The sequence below is a fragment of the Salmo trutta genome, chromosome 40 (genome assembly GCF_901001165.1).
Source record: "Salmo trutta chromosome 40, fSalTru1.1, whole genome shotgun sequence".
Lineage (NCBI taxonomy): Eukaryota > Metazoa > Chordata > Actinopteri > Salmoniformes > Salmonidae > Salmo > Salmo trutta.
The window spans coordinates 14937431-14959351 of NC_042996.1; the positions used below are offsets into that span (position 1 = coordinate 14937431).

The window sequence follows — 21921 nt, forward strand, 5'->3', positions numbered from 1 at the left end:
GCTGCCGCCGATCTGTGTTTCTGTGTTCATTGTGTTTTGTCTGTCTAGGTCCGCACCTGTTGTCATTTCTGTCATTAGTGGGGGGGTATTTAGTTTGTTCCTTTGGGGTTGTGTGTTGTGCGGGATTGTTTGTTTGTCAGCGGGTTTACACTGTGGCCGTGTCTTCTCTATCGTTTTTATATTGGAGGATTTATTTTCTCGCCAGGCTGCGCCCCGTGCGTGATTTTCCCTTTGTGGATTACCTGTTTCCCTTTTGGGTATTGTACACTCCCAGTGCCTTTTGATCACCTAGTGTTTGGGTGTGAATGCATTTTGAGCTACTGGACGATATCTCCTGCATTTGACTCTACTCCTTCCTCCTGCCCTAAGTACCCGTGACAGAATCCCGCACCACCAATTATTATGGAGTCAGCAGGACCCGAAGCAACTTCAGTAGCTGTGCAGGTGTCACAGCACGCCAGCCTCCTCCACCACCTAGGCTCGGCGATGGACCAAGTACTGACCCGACTGGAGAGCTGGGAGAGAGGTACCTCCTCCACCAGACCAGCTCCAGTGGCTCAGCTGGCGCCCCTACCGACACCCCCTGAAGTGGGCTCGAGTGGGATTCAGATTACGCCACCGAGGGAATTTGATGGGACGGCCGCTGGGTGTAAGGGGTTCTACCTCAGATCGAACTGTACCTGGCGACCGTCCGCCCCTCTCCCTCTGACGAGGAGAAAGTGAGCGTCCTCGTCTCCTGTCTTACGGGTAGAGCCCTGGGCCAACGCGGTTTGGGAGGGCCCAGACTCGGCTCGGGGCGACTACCCGGAGTTCACCCGTCGCTTCCGGGCGGTATTCGATCATCCCCCGGAGGGCAAGGCGGCGGGTGAGAGACTGTTTCATTTGAGACAGGAGACGAGGAGCGCTCAGGACTTCGCCTTGGAGTTCCGGACTCTCGTCGCGGGATCGGGGTGGAATGAGCGGGCCCTGATGGATCACTATCGCTGCAGTCTAAATGAGGATGTCCGTCGGGAGCTGGCTTGTACGGACCACGCCATCACCCTCGACCAGCTGGTGGATTTATCCATCAGGCTGGACCACCTACTGGCTACCCGGGGACGTTGTAGTCGGGGTCTGTTCATTCCACCTCCCAGCCCTCCTGCTCCACTGCCCATGGAGATAGGAGGAGCTGCTCCGAGGAGGACCGGAGGGGGGGGCCTCTCCTGCCCCCACTGTGGACGCAGAGGACACACTGCGGACCGGTGCTGGAGGGGTCCCCCCAGGAGTCCGGAGGGCAGGCAGAGCACTACATCGACCCCCCCCAGGTGAGTCAGCACCAGACATACCCAGAGCCCCCTGTCGACAACATGTACACTTCTGTTTGTTTTCCCGATTTTTTTTCCCCTCACTCCCAGTATAAGGCACTAGTCGATTCAGGTGCAGCTGGGAGTTTTATGGACCGTGGGGTCGCTAATAGGTTAGGGATGCCCCTGGTTCAGCTGGACCACCCCTTCCCTGTGCACGCCCTAGATAGTCGACCGCTAGGGTCCGGCCAAGTGGGGGAGGTTACTGTGCCACTGGTTATGACAACGTGTGGAACGTATCAGCCTATACCTCATCGACTCCCCGGCGTTTCTGGTGGTACTGGGACTCCCCTGGCTAGCCACTCACAACCCTCAGATTTCGTGGAGACAGAGGGCTCTTAGGGGGTGGTCGAGGGAGTGCTCAGGTAGGTGTGTAGGAGTTTCCATCGGTGCAACCACGGTGGAGAGTCCAGACCAAGTCTCTACCGTGCACATTCCTTCTGAATATGCCGATTTGGCTATCGCCTTCAGTAAAACGAAGGCGACTCAATTACCACCCCATCGACTGGGGGATTGTGCGATAAACCTCCAAGCTGATGCGGTCCTTCCTAGGAGTCATGTGTATCCTCTGTCTCAGGAGGAGACGGTGGCTATGGAGACCTACGTCACGGAGTCCATGAGACAGGGATACATACGGCCATCTAAATCACCCGTCTCCTCGAGTTTCTTTTTTGTGAAGAAGAAGGAGGGAGGCCTGCGCCCGTGCATTGACTATAGAGGTCTTAATTCCATCACAGTGGGGTTCAGTTACCCACTACCTCTCATTGCTACGGCAGTGGAGTCATTCCACGGGGCGCGCTTCTTCCCCAAACTAGATCTCAGGAGTGCGTATAATCTGGTGCGTATCCGAGAGGGAGACGAGTGGAAAACCGCATTTAGTACCACATCTGGCCATTATGAGTACCTCGTCATGCCGTATGGGTTAAAAAATGCTCCCGCTGTCTTCCAATCCTTTGTGCACGAGGTTCTCCGAGACATGCTCGGACAGGGGGTGGTGGTGTACATCGATGACATCTTGATCTACTCCACCATCAGCGACGAGCATGTGGCTTTGGTGCGCAGAGTGCTTGGGTGGCTGCTGGAACATAACCTATACGTCAAGGCTGAGAAATGTGAGTTCTCCAAACGAGCCGTCTCTTTCCTAGGATATCGCATTTCCACCACAGGGGTGGTGATGGAATGTGACCGTGTTACGGCTGTGCGTAATTGGCCTACCCCTACCACGGTGAAGGAGGTGCAACGGTTTTTGGGGTTCGCCAATTATTACCGGAGGTTTATCCGGGGTTTTGGTCAGGTGGCAGCTCCCATTACCTCACTGCTGAAGGGGGTCCGGTGCGGCTGCGGTGGTCGGGTGGAGGCGGACAGGGCCTTCCGTCATCTGAAGGTTCTGTTTACTGACGCTCCGGTGCTGGCGCATCCGGATCCCTCTTTGCCATTCGTGGTGGGGTAGGAGCAGTTCTGTCACAGTGTTCAGGTGCTCCTCAAGCTCCGCCCCTGCGCTTTCTTGTCTAGGAAGCTAAGCCCGGCGAAGCGCAACTACGATGTGGGGGACAGGGAGTTGTTAGCCGTGGTCAAGGCTTTGACAGTGTGGAGACATTGGCTTGAGGGGGAACCCTTTTCTCATCTGGACCGACCACCATAACCTGGAGTACATCCGGGCAGCGAGGAGACTGAATCCTCGTCAAGCCAGGTGGGCTATGTTCTTTACTAGGTTCCAGTTCACCCTTTCATACATTCAGGGGTCTCGGAACCGGAAGGCCGACGCACTGTCACGTCTCTATGACACCGAGGAGAGGACCATTGATCCCGCTCCCATACTCCCTGCGTCCTGTCTAGTGGCGCCGGTAGTATGGGAGGTGGATGCGGACATCGAGCGGGCGGTTCAGTCAGAACCCATTCCGCCTCAATGTCCCGCGGGTCTGAGGTTCGTTCCGCTTGGTGTTCGCGAACGCCTGATCCGATGGGCCCACACTTTACCCTCCTCGGGTCATCCTGGGGTGGAACGGACAGTGCGAGGCCTGAAAGGGAAGTACTGGTGGCCCACCTTGGCTGAGGATGTAAGACACTATGTCTCTTCCTGTTCGGTGTGCGCCCAGTGCAAGGCTCCTAGGCACCTGCCTCGAGGGGAAACTACAGCCCCTCCCCGTTCCACAGCGACCTTGGTCACACCTCTCGGTGGATTTCCTAACGGATCTCCCGCCATCTCAGGGGAACACGACGATCCTGGTTGTTGTGGATCGGTTCTCGAAGTCCTGCCGTCTGCTCCCGTTGCCCGGTCTTCCTACGGCCCTACAGACCGCGGAGGCAATATTCACCCATGTCTTCCGGCACTACGGGGTGCCCGAGGACATCGTATCTGATCGGGGTCCCCAGTTCACCTCCAGAGTGTGGAGGTTGTTTATGGAGAGGCTGGGGGTCTCGGTCAGCCTGACCTCGGGTTTCCACCCAGAGAGTAATGGGCAGGTAGAACGCATCAACCAGGATGTGGGCAGGTTTCTGCGATCATATTGCCAGGACCGGCCAGGGGAGTGGTCGAGGTTCGTGCCATGGGCCGAGATGGCCCAGAACTCTCAATGCCACTCCCCCACTAACTTGTCACCTTTTCAAGTTGTATTAGGTTATCAGCCGGTCCTGGTGCCTTGGCAGCAGAGCCAGATGGACGCTCCTGCAGTGGAGGAATGGGTACAGCGCTCTCAGGAGACCTTGAGGGCTGTCCAGGAATGCTTGAAGCGGGCTATCGGGCGACAGAAGGAGAGCGCTGACCGCCGCCACAGTGAGGCTCCCGTATACAATCCAGGGGATAGAGTCTGGCTCTCGACCCGGAACCTGCCCCTCCGCCTGCCCTGCCGGAAGCTGGGTCCGCGATTTGTGGGGCCGTTCAAAGTCCTGAGGAGAATAAACGAGGTGTGTTATAGGTTACAACTCCCTTCATATTACCGCATTAACCCCTCGTTTCATGTGTCTCTCCTCAGGCCGGTGGTAGCTGGTCCACTGCAGGACGCTGAGGTGCGGGAGGTCCCTCCGCCCCCCCTGGACATCGGGGTGGCCCCAGCGTACACAGTCCGGGCCATCCTGGACTCCCGACGTCGGGTAGGGGGCCTGCAGTACCTCGTGGACTGGGAGGGGTACGGCCCGGAGGAGAAGTGCTGGGTTCCGGTGGAGGACATTTTGGATCCCAGTATGCTCCATCGTCGGAGTTCCATCGTCTCCGTCCGCGCTGCGGGAGCCGCGCGTCAGGGGAGGGGTACTGTCAGAGTATCCACAGAAAATGGTGCCCCTCCTCGGCCTGGCGGCGCTCGGCGGTCGTCGTCGCCGGTCTACTAGCTGCCGCCGATCTGTGTTTCTGTGTTCATTGTGTTTTGTCTGTCTAGCTCTGCACCTGTTGTCATTTCTGTCATTAGTGGGGGGGTATTTAGTTTGTTCCTTTGGGGTTGTGTGTTGTGCGGGATTGTTTGTTTGTCGTTTTTATATTGGAGGATTTATTTTCTCGCCGGGCTGCGCCCCGTGCGTGATTTTCCCTTTGTGGATTACCTGTTTCCCTTTTGGGTATTGTGCACTCCCAGTGCCTTTTGATCACCTAGTGTTTGGGTGTGAATAAATTTCGAGCTACTGGACGATATCTCCTGCATTTGACTCTACTCCTTCCTCCTGCCCTAAGTACCCGTGACAGATCTGGTGAACTCACTAAACACAAATGCTTTGTTTGTAAATCATGTCTGAGTGTTGGAGTGTGACCCTGATTATCTGTAGATTTAAAAAAACAAGAAATTATTTTGATACTTAAGGTATCTTTACTTTTACTCAAGTATGACAATTGGGTAGTTTTTCCACCACTGATGATCTGTGAGTGGAACGTCTACCACAAATTCTTTGGACAGGCAAAATAGTCTAGCTTAGATTGTAGGACTGCCGGGGTGTTAAGCATATCCCAGTTTAGGTCGCCTAACAGAACGAACTCTGAAGATAGATGCAATCAATTCACATATGGCGTCCAGGGCACAGCTGGGAGCTGAGGGGGGTCTATAACAGGCGGAAACAGTGAGAGACTTATTTCTGGAGAGATTCATTTTTAAAATTAGTTTGGGGTGTCAAGCTCATTTCATGGAGGGCTGAGAAACTGCTGGTTTTTGGTTTCTCCTTTCAATTTGTGTGCAATTAAGACCTACAGCCAAGTGATGGGAGTTCTTAACCAATCAGTGACCTTAATTCATCAAGTACAAGGGAAAACCAGCAGACAATCGGCCCTCCAGGGAATGAGTTTGACACGTGCCTTAACGGTTAACCAGTGTTTCCCAAACTCGATCCTTGGAACCCAAAGGGATGCACGTTTTGGTTTTTGCCCAAAGCTTGATGATTAGTTGATCATTTGAATCCTTTCTGCAGTGCTAGGACAGAAACGAAAACGTCCACCGAGTTTGGGAAACACGTGAGTTACGCGAAGAGGTCCGTTGCACCAAAAGGTTCGAACCTCTTGAAGAGTTCGCTAGGTGTTGCTTTAACATCGCTACAATATACTATCAGTTTATTAAATGACATGAAAAGTGGCCAGCCAACTCAGGCAGGCTGCTGGCCTCTCTCTGGTGGGCACTGTGAGGAGCCGCCTGACACATGACAGCTGCTGATAAGATTATTCAATAACGGCTATTGCCCGGTGTACATGAGTCATTGTGCAATAGTATTCCTTCACACCTCTGACACGGCGTGTGCTGTTTGTTGTTTTGATGCATGCAGCTCTAGAGAATATATACAGTGTGATTGTCCTAGCCTTCCCTAGAATCTGAGTCCCTATTCTCATTCTAGTGTATTCCATGGTCTGAGAATGTATTGTCCACTTGCATGTCTCCATACTGCCTCATCTTGCTGTAGAGTGATGGCGTCCAGCTCCCCCATGATGAACGGGGACATCTCCCGGGGTCCTAGCTCTCACCCCGGCCACATCCCCTCCACAGGCACCCTGAAGGAAACGCTGCAGCAAATGAACCATCTCATCCAGGAGAACCGAGACCTGAAGGGTGAGACATGGAGAGGGGACCAGAATGTGTTTCAATCTTAAAGCTTATTGAAAATCTACTGTATGGGGCGGAGACATTGGGATGTTATGGCATATGAGGTTCTGATTGTCTCGCAATGGCTGATTATGTTATTGACTGCTCTGTCATTGTGTGTTTTACAGTAATGTACTCTCTGTGTATCGTCCCCTGTAGAGGCGCTGAAGCAGACTAACATGTCGATGAAGGAGCGCTTCGAGGGTTTGTCTGTGTGGAGGGAGAAGCAGAGGGAGGAGAAGGAGTTCCTGGAGGGGAGGCTTGATGAGGCGCGCGGCCGTGTGGAGGCCCTCTCCTCGCACAACCAGGAGCTTAGCATGAAGGTGGAGGAGCTGGAGGGAGGAGAAGGAGAGGGGAAAGGACAGGTGAGAGAAAGGGAAGGCTTATGTTCACAAGGTTAGTTCTGTCGTGTCTTTGGGTACCATTAAACTGAAGATAGGTTTATCAATTTACTCCCTGTAATTATTATCACGCGATTAAACTGATTAATCGTTTAATTGTAATTAACTAGGAGATCGGGGCACCAAGAAAAATATTCAGATTACAAAGTTATAATTTTCCTAATATAACTTAACCTATATTATAATATAGGCCGATTATCTTCTGGTTTAAATGGTGTATTTTACCTCTAGTCCAGTCTCATTCCAAACGTCGTAAATTGTTGTATCTGCACGAACCCAGTCTTTACTAAAATCATCCATACATCAATTGTCTCAAAATAATTTATTTACTACACTAAGTAATTAACAGAAAACATACAAACAGTAATTATCGTCACAAAGGATTGGTAGCGTAATGTGCCCTAATGGCTAACAGGCAGGTCGGCCTGTTGAACAATGGATCATAAAAGTCAGCTGAGGATGCACACCTACAGAGTTCATTAATATTACAATTGACAATTGAACGCTCACTCATTCGGGAACAATTGCAATCAATATATATTTACGCTCAGTGTCGTCGGGATCCTTTTTGAAGAGTTCTGTTCTGATGGAGAGTTCTCTCTCTCTCTCTCTCTCTCTCTCTCTCTCTCTCGGTTAGAATGGCTCTTTCAGAGCGACATTCATTAATGTCGTCATAGAATGGGTGTTTCGTTGGTCTTCGCGTTCGATGATATAATTTACTTAGCTGCAGACTAATAATTAATATCAAAGACTTGTTCTTATTCTGTCGGTCTCGATAGTAAAAGTTAACTACGTGGTGTAGTTCACTTTCAGTAGAGGAATTGGATGGTAAAACCTACTGGCCATGGAGTGCAGGCCTGGTCTTAAGAAAGTAAATCAGGGTGGGGGTTTTTATAGATGACCCTAGAACAGGCTTGTCAAATGACGCCTGGTCCTGTCTGTGTCCCTTGGGGGGCGTGCCGATGGCTGAGTGAAGCTTGGCACAGAAATCCAATTCTATCACATTAACATCAGTACATAGCATCTCAATGTATTACAAATAGCTTTATCCTTATTATTACATTTTATACAACCATTATGATGCAAGTCTCATCGCTGAGGCTATTATATAAACAGTTTTATGGTAATATGGCTATATTGTCTCTTGTGAGTATCACAAAATTGTACCAAGCGGACCAGTTCGTAGCTGGACTCTTCACCAATCTTCCATACCTTCTCCAGAACATAAAATGTCGTTCGGTTCTCCAATTCTATGAGTTGGAAGAATTTCCTTTGTCTCTCTATGAAACATGTGGTATGAGATTCTCCTCTTAGAATTTTTACAACCCTTTCACACAGGGCCTGGGTGGGGGTGCAAGGTTGGGGGATGGTACAAAGGGGAGGGGGTCAACTGTCCTCCCTGTACTCAGAGGCCAACGTCATGACAGTTCTCTGGCTAGACCAGACATTCAGCTTATTAATAGAGAAATGAATGTTTGGAGGATGGATGATTGTCTGTAGTTTTAGCTAGATTTTGTATTACAAAAGAAGAGACTTGGAAAATAATGATGGAGTGTGTGTGTATATATACAGTGGGGCAAAAAATAATTTTGTCAGCCACCAATTGTGCAAGTTTTCCCACTTAAAAAGATGAGAGAGGCCTGTAATTTTCATCATAGGTACACTTCAACTATGATGGACAAAATGAGAAAAAAATCCAGAAAATCACATTGTAGGATTTTTTATTAATTTATTTGCAAATAATGGTGGAAAATAAGTATTTGGTCAATAACAAACGTTTATCTCAATACTTTGTTATATACCCTTTGTTGGCAATGACACAGGTCAAACATTTTCTGTAAGTCTTCACAAGGTTTTCACACACTGTTGCTGGTATTTTGGCCCATTCCTCCATGCAGATCTCCTCTAGAGCAGTGATGTTTTGGGGCTGTCGCTGGGCAACACAGACTTTCAACTCCCTCCAAAGATTTTCTATGGGGTTGAGATCTGGAGACTGGCTAGGCCACTCCAGGACCTTGAAATGCTTCTTACGAAGCCACTCCTTCGTTGCCCGGGCGGTGTGTTTGGGATCATTGTCATGCTGAAAGACCCAGCCACGTTTCATCTTCAATGCCCTTGCTGATGGAAGGAGGTTTTCACTCAAAATCTCACGATACATGGCCCCATTCATTCTTTCCTTTACACGGATCAGTCGTCCTGGTCCCTTTGCAGAAAAACAGCCCCAAAGCATGATGTTTCCACTCCCATGCTTCACAGTAGGTATGGTGTTCTTTGGATGCAATTCAGCATTCTTTGTCCTCCAAACACGACGAGTTGAGTTTTTCCCAAAAAGTTATATTTTGGTTTCATCTGACATTCTCCCAATCCTCTTCTGGATCATCCAAATGCTCTCTAGCAAACTTCAGACGGGCCTGGACATGTACTGGCTTAAGCAGGCGGACACGTCTGGCACTGCAGGATTTCAGTCCCTGGCGGCGTAGTGTGTTACTGATGGTAGGCTTTGTTACTTTGGTCCCAGCTCTCTGCAGGTCATTCACTAGGTCCCCCCGTGTGGTTCTGGGATTTTTGCTCACTGTTCTTGTGATCATTTTGACCCCACGGGGTGAAATCTTGCGTGGAGCCCCAGATCGAGGGAGATTATCAGTGGTCTTGTATGTCTTCCATTTCCTAATAATTGCTCCCACAGTTGATTTCTTCAAACCAAGCTGCTTATCTATTGCAGATTCAGTCTTCCCAGCCTGGTGCAGGTCTACAATTTTGTTTCTGGTGTCCTTTAACAGCTCTTTGGTCTTGGCCATAGTGGAGTTTGGAGTGTGACTGTTTGAGGTTGTGGACAGGTGTCTTTTATACTAATAACAAGTTCAAACAGGTGCCATTAATACAGGTAACGAGTGGAGGACAGAGGAGCCTCTTAAAGAAGAAGTTACAGGTCTGTGAGAGCCAGAAATCTTGCTTGTTTGTAGGTGACCAAATACTTATTTTCCACCACAATTTGCAAATAAATTCATTAAAAATCCTACAATGTGATTTTCTGGATTTTTTTCCCTCATTTTGTCTGTCATAGTTGACGTGTACCTGTGATGAAAATTACAGGCCTCTCTCATCATTTTAAGTGGGAGAACTTGCACAATTGGTGGCTGACTAAATACTTTTTTGCCCCACTGTATATATATATTGTATGGGTATAATGCTGGGCAGACTTTTGTCTTATCTGTGCTGTGTCACCTCCAGGCCGAGACAGCCAATCAGACTGCAGAACTGGAGGCACTGCGTGCCCAGCTGGTGCGTCTGCAGGCTGAGAAGAGTGACCTGGTGGCCATGAACTCTGAACTCCAGCTCAAGACAGGTCAAGGGTCAGAGGACGACTCCTTCATAGAGATCAGGATTGCTGTGAGTAACACTCACTCACTCACTCCATCCATCCATATTATAAGGGTGTGTGTCCTGACTTTAGCACTGCTCTGTGTGTGTGTGTGTGTGTAGAGAGAGGATACTGGAAAGGACCTGTATCATAATGAAAGGGACCCCAGGTATGACATGAGTGTATCCAGGCATGAGTCTGAGGAGCTGACTGTCAGCCAGCTGCTCCAGTCCCTGAGGAAGGAGACCCAGAGGGTGGAGAGGCTACAAATGGAGCTCCAGGCTACCAGATCCAGGTAGGCCGCATTTCTGCCTAGGCTTATGTTTGGGTGGAACAAAAGACTGATGTTCCTATGTCTTTCAGAATCACAGAGCTGGAGGAGAAAGAAACTAACACGGAGAGCTCCACACAGACCTCACTACTGCCAGAGGTGCTTTCCCCAGCACTAGCCACCACAGCATGTGGTACTGAGCCAGAACCAGAGTAGGAGCCCCAACAGAACTCTGGGAAGGAGAAGGTAGATACACAGATAAGCTCTTACCCAGCCTGTCTCTCACCCTGTAAGAGCAGGGAAGTTAATGAGATTGAAATGTATTAATGTACAGTATGTAATAGGGATTTTCCAGGTGAATAAAAGAAGTCACAGATAAAGTAAATCAATGTGGTTTAATAGAAGTTGGAACAGGGAGACACCTCCAGCACAGAAGCACAGAAGCAGGCCCTTATATTCTAATCTCACAGCACCAATGTTCTGTAAACACCCGCCGAGAGGCTTGTAGGAAGTCACAACATCAGCTGCTACAGAATCACAGTGTCCCAGAATACAATAACAATCGGTGTCCTCGGTCCTTGTACCTCCAGTCTGGCATCAATCACCATCAGCTATGAACAATCCATAACATTCAGTATCAAGTCTAGTGACCATCAACCAGAAAGTTTCCCAAATAAAACACTGGAAATCATGTGTATTACAGAAAGAGAACATAAATATGCTTAGCATTGTTAATTACTCTTAACTGGATATTAACTTTATTCATCTTACATTTCCCCATTACAATGTCCTAACCCTTAGCTTCTCGATCAGAACTGTCAGTTTGTTGGACTGTTGTCTGTTATGTGTCAGGCTGCATCAGAGGTGGAGGATCTGAAGGCTCAGATGATGAGCCTGTTTAGTGAGCTACAGCAGGCTCAGAGCAAACTGGACGAGGCAGAGGGCATGAAGAAGAACCTGCAGGACAGGTGAGAGAGATGGAGAGGAGAGAGGGAGAGCTACATAGACAATGAAAATGTGCAAACTATGCTAACCTTTGCTCATTCCCTTTCCCCCAATACCACCCTTTTGCTTTGCCTCTGTCCCTCTCTATCTCCCCATCCCCCTCTCTCTCTGTAGATGTAGGGATGTGGAGCGCGACGTGGTGACACTGACAGCCCAGCTGGTAGAGAAGCAGGAGGTACAAAGTGAGAATGACAGACTGAAGCTGCAGGTGGACAGTATGAAGGCCCAGAGCCAGCTAGAGCAGAGGAAGGCTGGAGAGGAGAGGTGGGACGACAGTCAAGCATGCACACACACACACACTCTGACCTATGCCTACTCCCTCTGACACTATTGAGCCATTCCCTTGGGTGGGGTCTTGGGACATAAATTCCCTGCTCCTCTTTTGAAATCATCCCACTCCCCCTATCAGTTTCCATTGGTCAGTTCCATGAGTTTCTATATCTAAATACTCCTTAGTCATCATGAGTCAGTTGCCCCTCCTCCTCTCCTCAGGACTAACCTGACCCAGCTGAAGGATGCCTACACCAAGCTATTCGAGGACTACAACGAGTTGAAGCAAGAGAGCAAGAACAGAGAGGTGACCACACTACTTAGCCTCTGTTAAACAGAAATCAGTCTAGTTTGGCACATTGCACTGTTTTGTCCTTTGTCAAAATGGTATGGCATGGTGAATGTGATGAATCTGACCGTTGCCCTCTGTGTGGCCTCCAGCCACTGGTCACTAAGGAGGTGGGAGACCTGCAGACCAGACTGGATGCAGCAGAGAAAGCCCTGGCTGCTAAGCAACAGCAGATAGATGTTATGAAGCAGGAGATATATCAGAAGGAGAAGGAGCTGGAGACCATCTCTGTGTTTCAGGCTCAGGTAGGTTTTCTGTGTGTATTCTCCATCTAGTTGTGTGTGTTCTCACACTTGGAAAAAGGTTCAAACATTGTAATTTAATTGCACTGAACTCTGTGTGAACATTTTGGAGTTATACAGCAACTTAAAAGTGACTGTCAGTGAAGGAAGTTTCTTTGTTAAACCAGTAGTTAAATGAAGGCTAAGTACCCTCCCAAAAAAGTCTAACAGCAGCTTATATTTTCATGAAGTGAAATAGGCGCAGCTTTTCTTTTTCCAAAAAAATATAACATTTATTTTTACTTCTACTCAGACTCAGTGGCTTGATATGAATATGCAATGGAAAAAAATATTAAATGAAACACAAGAAAGAAGGCAATAGGCAATCTTTATTCAAGAATGGAATAATCAGCTGTAATATCAGCAGTTTGCCTTCTGTGTGCAGTACTGGTATCTCCAGCGACGATCTCTGAAAATACACAATACATTTTGAGGTAAACATTCTTGTTGTTGAAACCTCTCCCCCCCCCACCAAAATCACACACACATTGTACTCACTCATGAGGATTGGAATGGTAGCTTCCGGCCCCAACTAGGTAGTTCAGGCTAGGGACATGCCAAGAGATGTCCTCATCAAAGTTGTTGACGTAGGGGGTCCACTGACACTTCAGGTTACAGTAGCTGTTGGCTCGACAGCAGTAGAACTTCCACCTGGGATGGAAATCATACATGTATAGTATAACACACTGATCACAGTCAGGATTATGTCAAACCTGGATTCAAATATTTGTTTTCTTTCAAATACTTCAGCTGTATTTGATGGACCCAATGGAATAGTCCCAAAAGTGCAAATGCTGCTCATATGGCACTCCGAGCAGGCTAAATCAACCGCTCAAAGTATTTGAAAAAAAATAAACAACAACTATTTGAACATAGGATGTAACATAGGATGTTGTAAACGGTGAGGTCTTCTCACCTGCTGTCCTCATGGCGGTTGGAATGATAGCTGTTCATCCCGGTGAGGACATAGTTTTTGGGGCATTCAAAGGTGAACTCCTGGTCGAAGTCATTGACGTAAGGAGACCAGTGGCAGTTGGGCTCATTGACAAACGTGGTTTTGCACCCAAAGCCCCACACACGGTCTTCATAGGCGTTGTTATGCTGACTGAAATTAGATAGATCAATGACAATGCACATATTAATGGTATAATTGATTTGAAAACAAACATAAATTGAAGGTTTAATTTGTTGATATGCCCAGTATCAACAGTGCAGTACAGTGCAGTGCACCTAGCAGTGTTGTAGTACTCCAGACCAGATATTGAGTGTCTCGGTCTTGTCTTGGTGTCAGATACATTTGTACTCGGTCTAGGAAAGTGAGGACTCATTCAATTCTTCCAGAAACCAGCAGACTAAAAAACTCATATCAGCTTCCATTCAGTCACCACATAAAAACCACTTCACCGGGCCAAATATATACATTCCTTTCTTGAAGCATTTTAATAGTCTCTTAACAGCCTTTGAATCTATTATAGACATATTTGCGCAGTGGTGAACCTGTAGGTCTTCAGTGTGACAGGTTAGTACAGTGGTGAACCTATAGGTCTTCAGTGTGTGACAGGTTAGTACAGTGGTGAACCTATAGGTCTTCAGTGTGTGACAGGTTAGTACAGTGGTGAACCTATAGGTCTTCAGTGTGTGACAGGTTAGTACAGTGGTGAACCTATAGGTCTTCAGTGTGTGACAGGTTAGTACAGTGGTGAACCTATAGGTCTTCAGTGTGTGACCGGTTAGTACAGTGGTGAACCTATAGGTCTTCAGTGTGTGACAGGTTAGTACAGTGGTGAACCTATAGGTCTTCAGTGTGTGACAGGTTAGTACAGTGGTGAACCTATAGGTCTTCAGTGTGTGACAGGTTAGTACAGTGGTGAACCTATAGGTCTTCAGTGTGTGATGATGGAAGGTCCTACTGACTGTAAACACACAGTCCAGTTCAGTGTGAATGATGGAAGGTCCTACTGACTGTAAACACACAGTCCAGTTCAGTGTGAATGATGGAAGGTCCTACTGACTGTAAACACACAGTCCAGTTCAGTGTGAATGATGGAAGGTCCTACTGACTGTAAACACACAGTCCAGTTCAGTGTGAATGATGGAAGGTCCTACTGACTGTAAACACAGTCCAGTTCAGTGTGAATGATGGAAGGTCTGTGTGACAAATGGCTTGTTGGTATAAAAGTCTACTGTAGCTCTGATTGGCTATAGCCCACCGGTCTGTGTTGACTCCCGTCCTGGACAAGACAGATGTTTTATTTGCTGCAGTGTCTATTAATTGTCCAAACGCACAGCCTCTTTCCCACTTAATATTGCTATATAATTTTCAGATGCCTTAGTAAACGTAATTCTCAAACATTCTAAGAATTTATGAAAACGTGAAATTGACCATCTAAGTGGTTGCTTGTAAAGGTTTTTAGTGTGTGTAATATTCTTCCTGGTGGTGTAGATGAACAGATTTTAATAAGATTTCATGTTGCTAAAATGCTGTCAGTTCCGCTTTAAATGCAACAATGTTTCACACACAAGTTATTTTCAAAGAGATGGCTAAACACAGTTTCACTCACCAGATGATCATTTGAAACATAACTTGAAAGTCTTCTTGAAAAGGGAGAAGCTAACAAATTAGCAACAAAATCCTCTTTGATAACACCTGCTGCAGCTGCTGCAAACTAGCCGACAACAAATGCTAGCTAGCTATAGACTGTGGGAAAACTACTGCTCGCTATTGCACAGTGACCTGTTGGCCTTCAAGAAGGCAGAAGTTTTTGTAAAAACTGTCCCACACATTAATTTAAAATGTGATTGGTTGATTCTACTGTCACTCCAAAATGTTGCCATAAAACAGTTTAATGGCATATGCCTTTATCTAGCTTCTGATGGCATAGGAATGGATGACTTGGCTAGCTAGATTTATCTCCCCAGAGACCAGCAAAGAAACATCCAAGTTGGATCTTTTTTCTCTTTAGTGTTAAACCTTTCCTTTCCAACAAAAATTGAAGAGATTAAATGAGAAAAATCTAAAATAAGAATTATCATGTTATTATAATCATTCTTTTTTTATAAATCCTTAGCCCTTGTCTAAAGGCTTAGAAGGCCATTGTTCCCCAATGTGTTTGGGTTAGTAATATTTGTAGAATGGCTCTATTTTCTCTCAGCATGCATTTTTTTTTTGTTTTCTATATGTCTAAAGAATCTGTTCTGAAATATGAACACAGATATACTGGACATTTTTAATTCTTGTGGTGGTGATTTGACACAATTACAACCATGGTCTTGAATTGGACTCGCATTTTTCTGGTCTTGACTCTGACTTGATTTGCTCAAGTCTTGGTCTTGAATCAGTCTCGCTTTAGGTGGTCTCAAATAAACACTGGCACTTACTGGTCTATGCAGCATAATGAGATCATTTTGTTCAAAATTGGTGATGAAAAGTAGAACAGCACTAACGATTAGAGAACACGTTTCATTTTGGGAATCAGTCAGTGAAAGTGCCGATGCAAAAAGAAAGATGAGGTATTCCACTTTGGTAGAATATTGATAGTAGGCAAATTTAGTGCCTTTTCTCACCTTTTTATGTAAGAGATGGATTGTTTTGAAGGGCAGTTAAAATGTAAGGGCTGGTCAAATTGGTTTTCCCATCGGACGCCTGCAACACACAAGCAAGGGCACAATAACTGAATACATGTACTGTAATACAGCATCATTGCCTAAAGGAAGTATTTAAAAAAATAGTAAAAACAATTATGTAAATTGAGTGCAAAAAGCATAATCGTATGATAATGGTAATCTGCACCTCCTAGACATTTTGGTTACTCACTCTTCATGTATTTGGGCTGTAAGCCAATTATAAATGTTTTCCTGATAACCAACCTCTTACACAAAGAAATGAACACTTCATTCAGCCTACAACTTAAAACAACAGCCTACCTTGCCCGTTGACCAAGACACCAGCAAGAAGCAGAATATAAAAATTGGGTCCGTTCATGGCTTCTCTGAGGCGTGTAGTCTTAACACAATAGCCCAAGCAAGGGAAATGATCAATTTATAGAGCCACAACCAAGCAGTGTTCTTGGGCCATGTTGTTGGGGAATTTTTGTGTTTGTATTGCTGGCATCATTCCAAGTTTTGTTTCTGAGAAATGATGTTGCAAAACTGACATTTTTCATGAATTATCCCTCTTAACTTTATGGTTTAAAAAAAATTAAAATAATCCCCCCAGGGGCTTATTGGCTGGCTGTTCCATAATTCTACAACATTTTAAAGAACATTGAATATGAACATTTTTAACCAATACACTACATTCTTTTGATGGCATTCACATTAATCTGTGCAACAATACAACCACGCCTTGTAATCATTGACACGTATAGACAAATGTTTTGTGTGTGTCCATCTGATTATCTGCATGTGTCATTTTTAATTGTGTGTGTGTGTGTTTTTTTGTCCAGGCGGAGGTGTACTCCTCTGACTTCTACGCGGAGCGAGCAGCTCGGGAGAAGATTCACGAGGAGAAGGAACATCTGTTTGCTCAGCTGGAGTTTGTCAAGAAACAGAACACTCAGCTACAGGACGAGATGGACTCACTGGGCAGGTGCGCATCAGATTACATATTGATAATATGATCACAGACTGGTCATATTAGGTTACGTTCACTGCCATTTTGGATCCACCGCCTGACTACAACTGGTTTCTGTAGGCAATCTCTGAGCGATATGCAGAGAAGACACATGCCACGTGGAGGCAACATGCAGGGAGCCAGAGGTACAGGACAGTACATTGCTTTAAGTCATTCACCTTGCTGAGAGAGCAGGGCTCAAGCCAGGGCACATCATATTGTTATCTGCCAATCAAATGTTATCTCGTATTTATTTGATCACGAAAACACTCTGCTCCTCCTCATCCCATCTCAAATTATTTACAACAATGATAATTACATCATTTATGTGTGTGTGTGTGTGTGTGTGTGTGTGTGTGTGTGTGTGTGTGTGTGTGTGTGTGTGTGTACGTGTACAGTTGTGGCCAAAAGTTTGGAGAATGACACAAATATTACTTTCCACAAAGTTTGCTGCTTCAGTGTCTTTAGATATTTTTGTCAGATGTTACTATGGAATACTGAAGTATAATTACAAGCATTTCATAAGTGTCAAAGGCTTTTATTGACAATTACATGAAGTTGATGGTAAGAGTGAATATTTGTAGTGTTGACCCTTCTTTTTCAAGACCTCTGCAATCCACCCTGGCATGATGTCAATTAACTTCTGGGCCACATCCTGACTGATGGCAGCCCATTCTTGCATAATCAATGCTTGGAGTTTGTCAGAATTTGTGGGTTTTTGTTTGTCCACCCGCCTCTTGAGGATTGACCACAAGTTCTCAATGGGATTAAGGTCTGGGGAGTTTCCTGGCCATGGACCCAAAATATCGATGTTTTGTTCCCCGAGCCATTTAGTTATTACTTTTGCCTTATGGCAAGGTGCTCCATCATGCTGGAAAAGGCATTGTTCGTCACCAAACTGTTCCTGGATGGTTGGGAGAAGTTGCTCTCGGAGGATGTGCTGGTACCATTCTTTATTCATGGCTGTGTTCTTAGGCAAAATTGTGAGTGAGCCCACTCCCTTGGCTGAGAAGCAACCCCACACATGAATGGTCTCAGGATGCTTTACTGTTGGCATGACACAGGACTGATGGTAGCGCTCACCTTGTCTTCTCCGGACAAGCTTTTTTCCAGATGCACCAAACAATCGGAAAGGGGATTCTTCAGAGAAAATGACTTTACCCCAGTCCTCAGCAGTCCAATCCCTGTACCTTTTGCAGAATATCAGTCTGTCCCTGATGTTTTTCCTGAAGAGAAGTGGCTTCTTTGCTGCTCTTCTTGACACCAGGCCTTCCTCCAAAAGTCTTCGCCTCACTGTTAGTGCAGATGCACTCACACCTGCCTGCTGCCATTCCTGAGCAAGCTCTGTACTGGTGGTGCCCCGTACCCGCAGCTGAATCAACTTTAGGAGACGGTCCTGGCGCTTGCTGGACTTTCTTGGGCGCCCTGAAGCATTCTTCACAACAATTGAACCGCTCTCCTTGAAGTTCTTGATGACCTGATAAATGGTTGGTTTAGGTGCAATCTTACTGGCAGCAATATCCGTGCCTGTGAAGCCCTTTTTGTGCAAAGCAATGATGACGGCACGTGTTTCCTTGCAGGTAACCATGGTTGACAGAGGAAGAACAATGATCCCAAGCACCACCCTCCTTTTGAAGCTTCCAGTCTGTTATTCGAACTCAATCAGCATGACAGAGTGATCTCCAGCCTTGTCCTCGTCAACACTCACACCTGTGTTAACGAGAGAATCACTGACATGTCAGCTGGTCCTTTTGTGGCAGGGCTGAAATGCAGTGGAAATGTTTTTGGGGATTCAGTTCATTTGCATGGCAAAGAGGGACTTTGCAATTAATTGCAATTCATCTGATCACTCTTCATAACATTCTGAAGTATATGCAAATTGCCATCATACAAACTGAGGCAGCAGACTTTGAAAATTAATTTGTGTCTTTCTCAAAACTTTTGGCCACGACTGTATATAAGGGAATACCATTACCATACCACTGTGTGTCTGATAGGTGGTGATGCCAGGGACTGGCAGCAGCAGGGGAATATACCGGAGCAAGTCTGCCCCAAGTGTAACGAGATCCTACCAGACCTGGACAGCCTGCAGATTCACATCATGGACTGCATCATCTGAGCCTTCATCATAGTCATCAGCAACAACAAAGACAACTGCCGCAGATGCACCTTACTCCGATTCTTCCTCTAGTTCATCATCGTCATCATTCGATTTATGGCAGAGTAAAATGCAGCCTTTATGCTTTAAAAAGTGGATTTATTTTGCAGTTCATGGCTATGTTGCTCTGGTCTATGTTTTAGAACATATAATTAACTATAATATAAAATGTATTCTTACAGAGCGCAACTAGACACATTTTTTTGTTAGGTGCGAAAAACATCCTGTAAAATGCATCACGTTTAATTTACTGTTAGGTGATAAATGGAGAACTGGAATTTTCTATTTTAAGTGTGGTAACTCGTTTATTTTCTTTTGACAGCTGTCTGTCACATAGTTTAGAATGAACTATTTAGCAAGAAACAATTTGGTTTATTAAATGCTTATTATGGATTTTCGGGTGGTTCAATTTAATCAAGCTGTATCGATGAAGGTTATGAATAGATTATGATTACAGCATAGACATTTCGTTTTGAATAATTCAACAGAGGGAAAGATGCCCAAGACAGTTTTTTGTAAATGTATATTGAACATCCATTTTATCCATCATAATCATGGTTTGTACATTTTATAATTAAACCTATGTAGCCTGCAGGATGTATGACTATGCAAGGGAGTGTGTACTGTATTAGCTAACTACTAACTTCAGTATCCAGATGTATTTACAAATCCTGTGATACTGTAATATAATTATGAAAATATGTAATAAAGGTGTTATTGGTACAGTAGGATGTTTGTCTGTCTTTGTTGTTGCACACACATCTAGAGTATAAAACTCTGATCCACCTGAAAAAAATGCAACAGAGTACCCACCATGGATATAGAACAGAATCTGCTTTATATCTATGCTATAAAGCAGTTTGAGCTGCAACAAACACTCAAACTGGACAGTTTTATCTCAATCTCTTAATTCAAACACTCAATCATGGACACTTACTGACAGTTGTCTGCTTTGTGTGATGTATTGTCTCTACCTTCTTACCCTTTGTGCTGTTGTCGGTGTCCAATAATGTTTATACCCTGTTTTGTGCTGCTACCATGTTGTGTTGCTACCGTGTTGTGTTGCTGCCATGCGATGTTATAAATCTCTCTTCATGTAGTGTGTTTTGTCATTTTTTTATATATTTTTTGTTTTTAATCCCATTCCCACAATAGGCACCTTTGTCTTTTGGTAGACCGTCATTGTAAATAAGAATTTGATCTTAACTGACTAGTCTAGTTAAATAAAGGTTAAATATCTTCAGATGTTTGTTCCGTTAGTACAATCCGGGTTCTTTGGGACTCACCGTAATCTAACCTCTAACTCTTACTTTAACCTTTCAAATTCAATATGTTCTTGATCTCGGATCCCGATAGCACAAACCATGTTTGACATTCACCAACTGTGTGCAAATATTAGCACAACGGCTGTTGCCTATATTAAAATGAGCCATTCCTACTTTAGAGGCGCCAGTCAATAAAATGAAATAAACATATCAAATCATGTGTATAATAATTTCAACAAATGTAAACTAAGTATACACTAGGTATACAATTTTCTATGATTTTATTGGCGATATGCGAGTAATTTGCAGCGGTGTAAAGTAGTGTTTTGGGGGGTATCTATTTTACTTTACTATTTGTATTTCAGACAACTTTTACTCCACTATATTCCTAAAGAAAATAATACTTGTTACTCCATACATTTTCCCTGACACCCAAAAGTAGTCGTTACATTTTGAATGTTTAGAAGGACAGGAAAATAGTCTAATTCACGCACTTAAAGAGAAAATCCCTAGTCAACCCTACTGCCTCTGATCTTGTCACAGTATCCACAGAAAATGGTGCCCTTCCTCGGCCGGGCGGCGCTCGGCGGTCGTCGTCGCCGGTCTACTAGCTGCCGCCGATCTGTGTTTCTGTGTTCATTGTGTTTTGTCTGTCTAGGTCCGCACCTGTTGTCATTTCTGTCATTAGTGGGGGGGTATTTAGTTTGTTCCTTTGGGGTTGTGTGTTGTGCGGGATTGTTTGTTTGTCAGCGGGTTTACGCTGTGGCCGTGTCTTCTCTATCGTTTTTATATTGGAGGATTTATTTTCTTGCCGGGCTGCGCCCCGTGCGTGATTTTCCCTTTGTGGATTACCTGTTTCCCTTTTGGATATTGTGCACTCCCAGTGCCTTTTGATCACCTAGTGTTTGGGTGTGAATAAACTTCAAGCTACTGGACGATATCTCCTGCATTTGACTCTACTCCTTCCTGCTGCCCTAAGTACCCGTGACAGAATCCCGCACCACCAATTATTATGGAGTCAGCAGGACCCGAAGCAACTTCAGTAGCTGAGCAGGTGTCGCAGCACGCCAGCCTCTTCCACCACCAAGGCTCGGCAATGGACCAAATACTGACCCGACTGGAGAGCTGGGAGAGAGGTACCTCCTCCACCAGACCAGCTCCAGTGGCTCAGCTGGCGCCCCTACCGACACCCCCTGAAGTGGGCTCGAGTGGGATTCGGATTACGCCACCGAGGGAATTTGATGGGACGGCCGCTGGGTGTAAGGGGTTCTACCTCAGATCGAACTGTACCTGGCGACCGTCCGCCCCTCTCCCTCTGACGAGGAGAAAGTGAGCGTCCTCGTCTCCTGTCTTACGGGTAGAGCCCTGGAATGGGCCAACGCGGTTTGGGAGGGCCCAGACTCGGCTCGGGGCGACTACCCGGAGTTCATCCGTCGCTTCCGGGCGGTATTCGATCATCCCCCGGAGGGCAAGGCGGCGGGTGAGAGACTGTTTCATTTGAGACAAGGGACGAGGAGCGCTCAGGACTTAGCCTTGGAGTTCCGGACTCTCGCCGCGGGA

The 21921-nt window shown here is 46.0% G+C and overlaps 1 protein-coding gene and 1 pseudogene across 1 annotated transcript; one reads left to right on the plus strand and one right to left on the minus strand.

Moving 5' to 3' along the window:
• The first annotated feature begins 6178 nt into the window (after positions 1-6178).
• Positions 6179-19824, plus strand: LOC115180484 (optineurin-like; annotated as a pseudogene).
• Positions 12638-16421, minus strand: LOC115180493 (hemagglutinin/amebocyte aggregation factor). The gene is made up of 5 exons (XM_029742634.1): positions 16251-16421; positions 15891-15969; positions 13243-13431; positions 12825-12977; positions 12638-12735 (listed from the first exon to the last, which is right to left on the minus strand). The coding sequence occupies exons 1-5, from the start codon at positions 16306-16308 to the stop codon at positions 12687-12689; spliced, it is 528 nt and encodes a 175-aa protein (XP_029598494.1). The 5' UTR covers positions 16309-16421; the 3' UTR covers positions 12638-12686.
• Positions 19825-21921: the final 2097 nt, after the last annotated feature.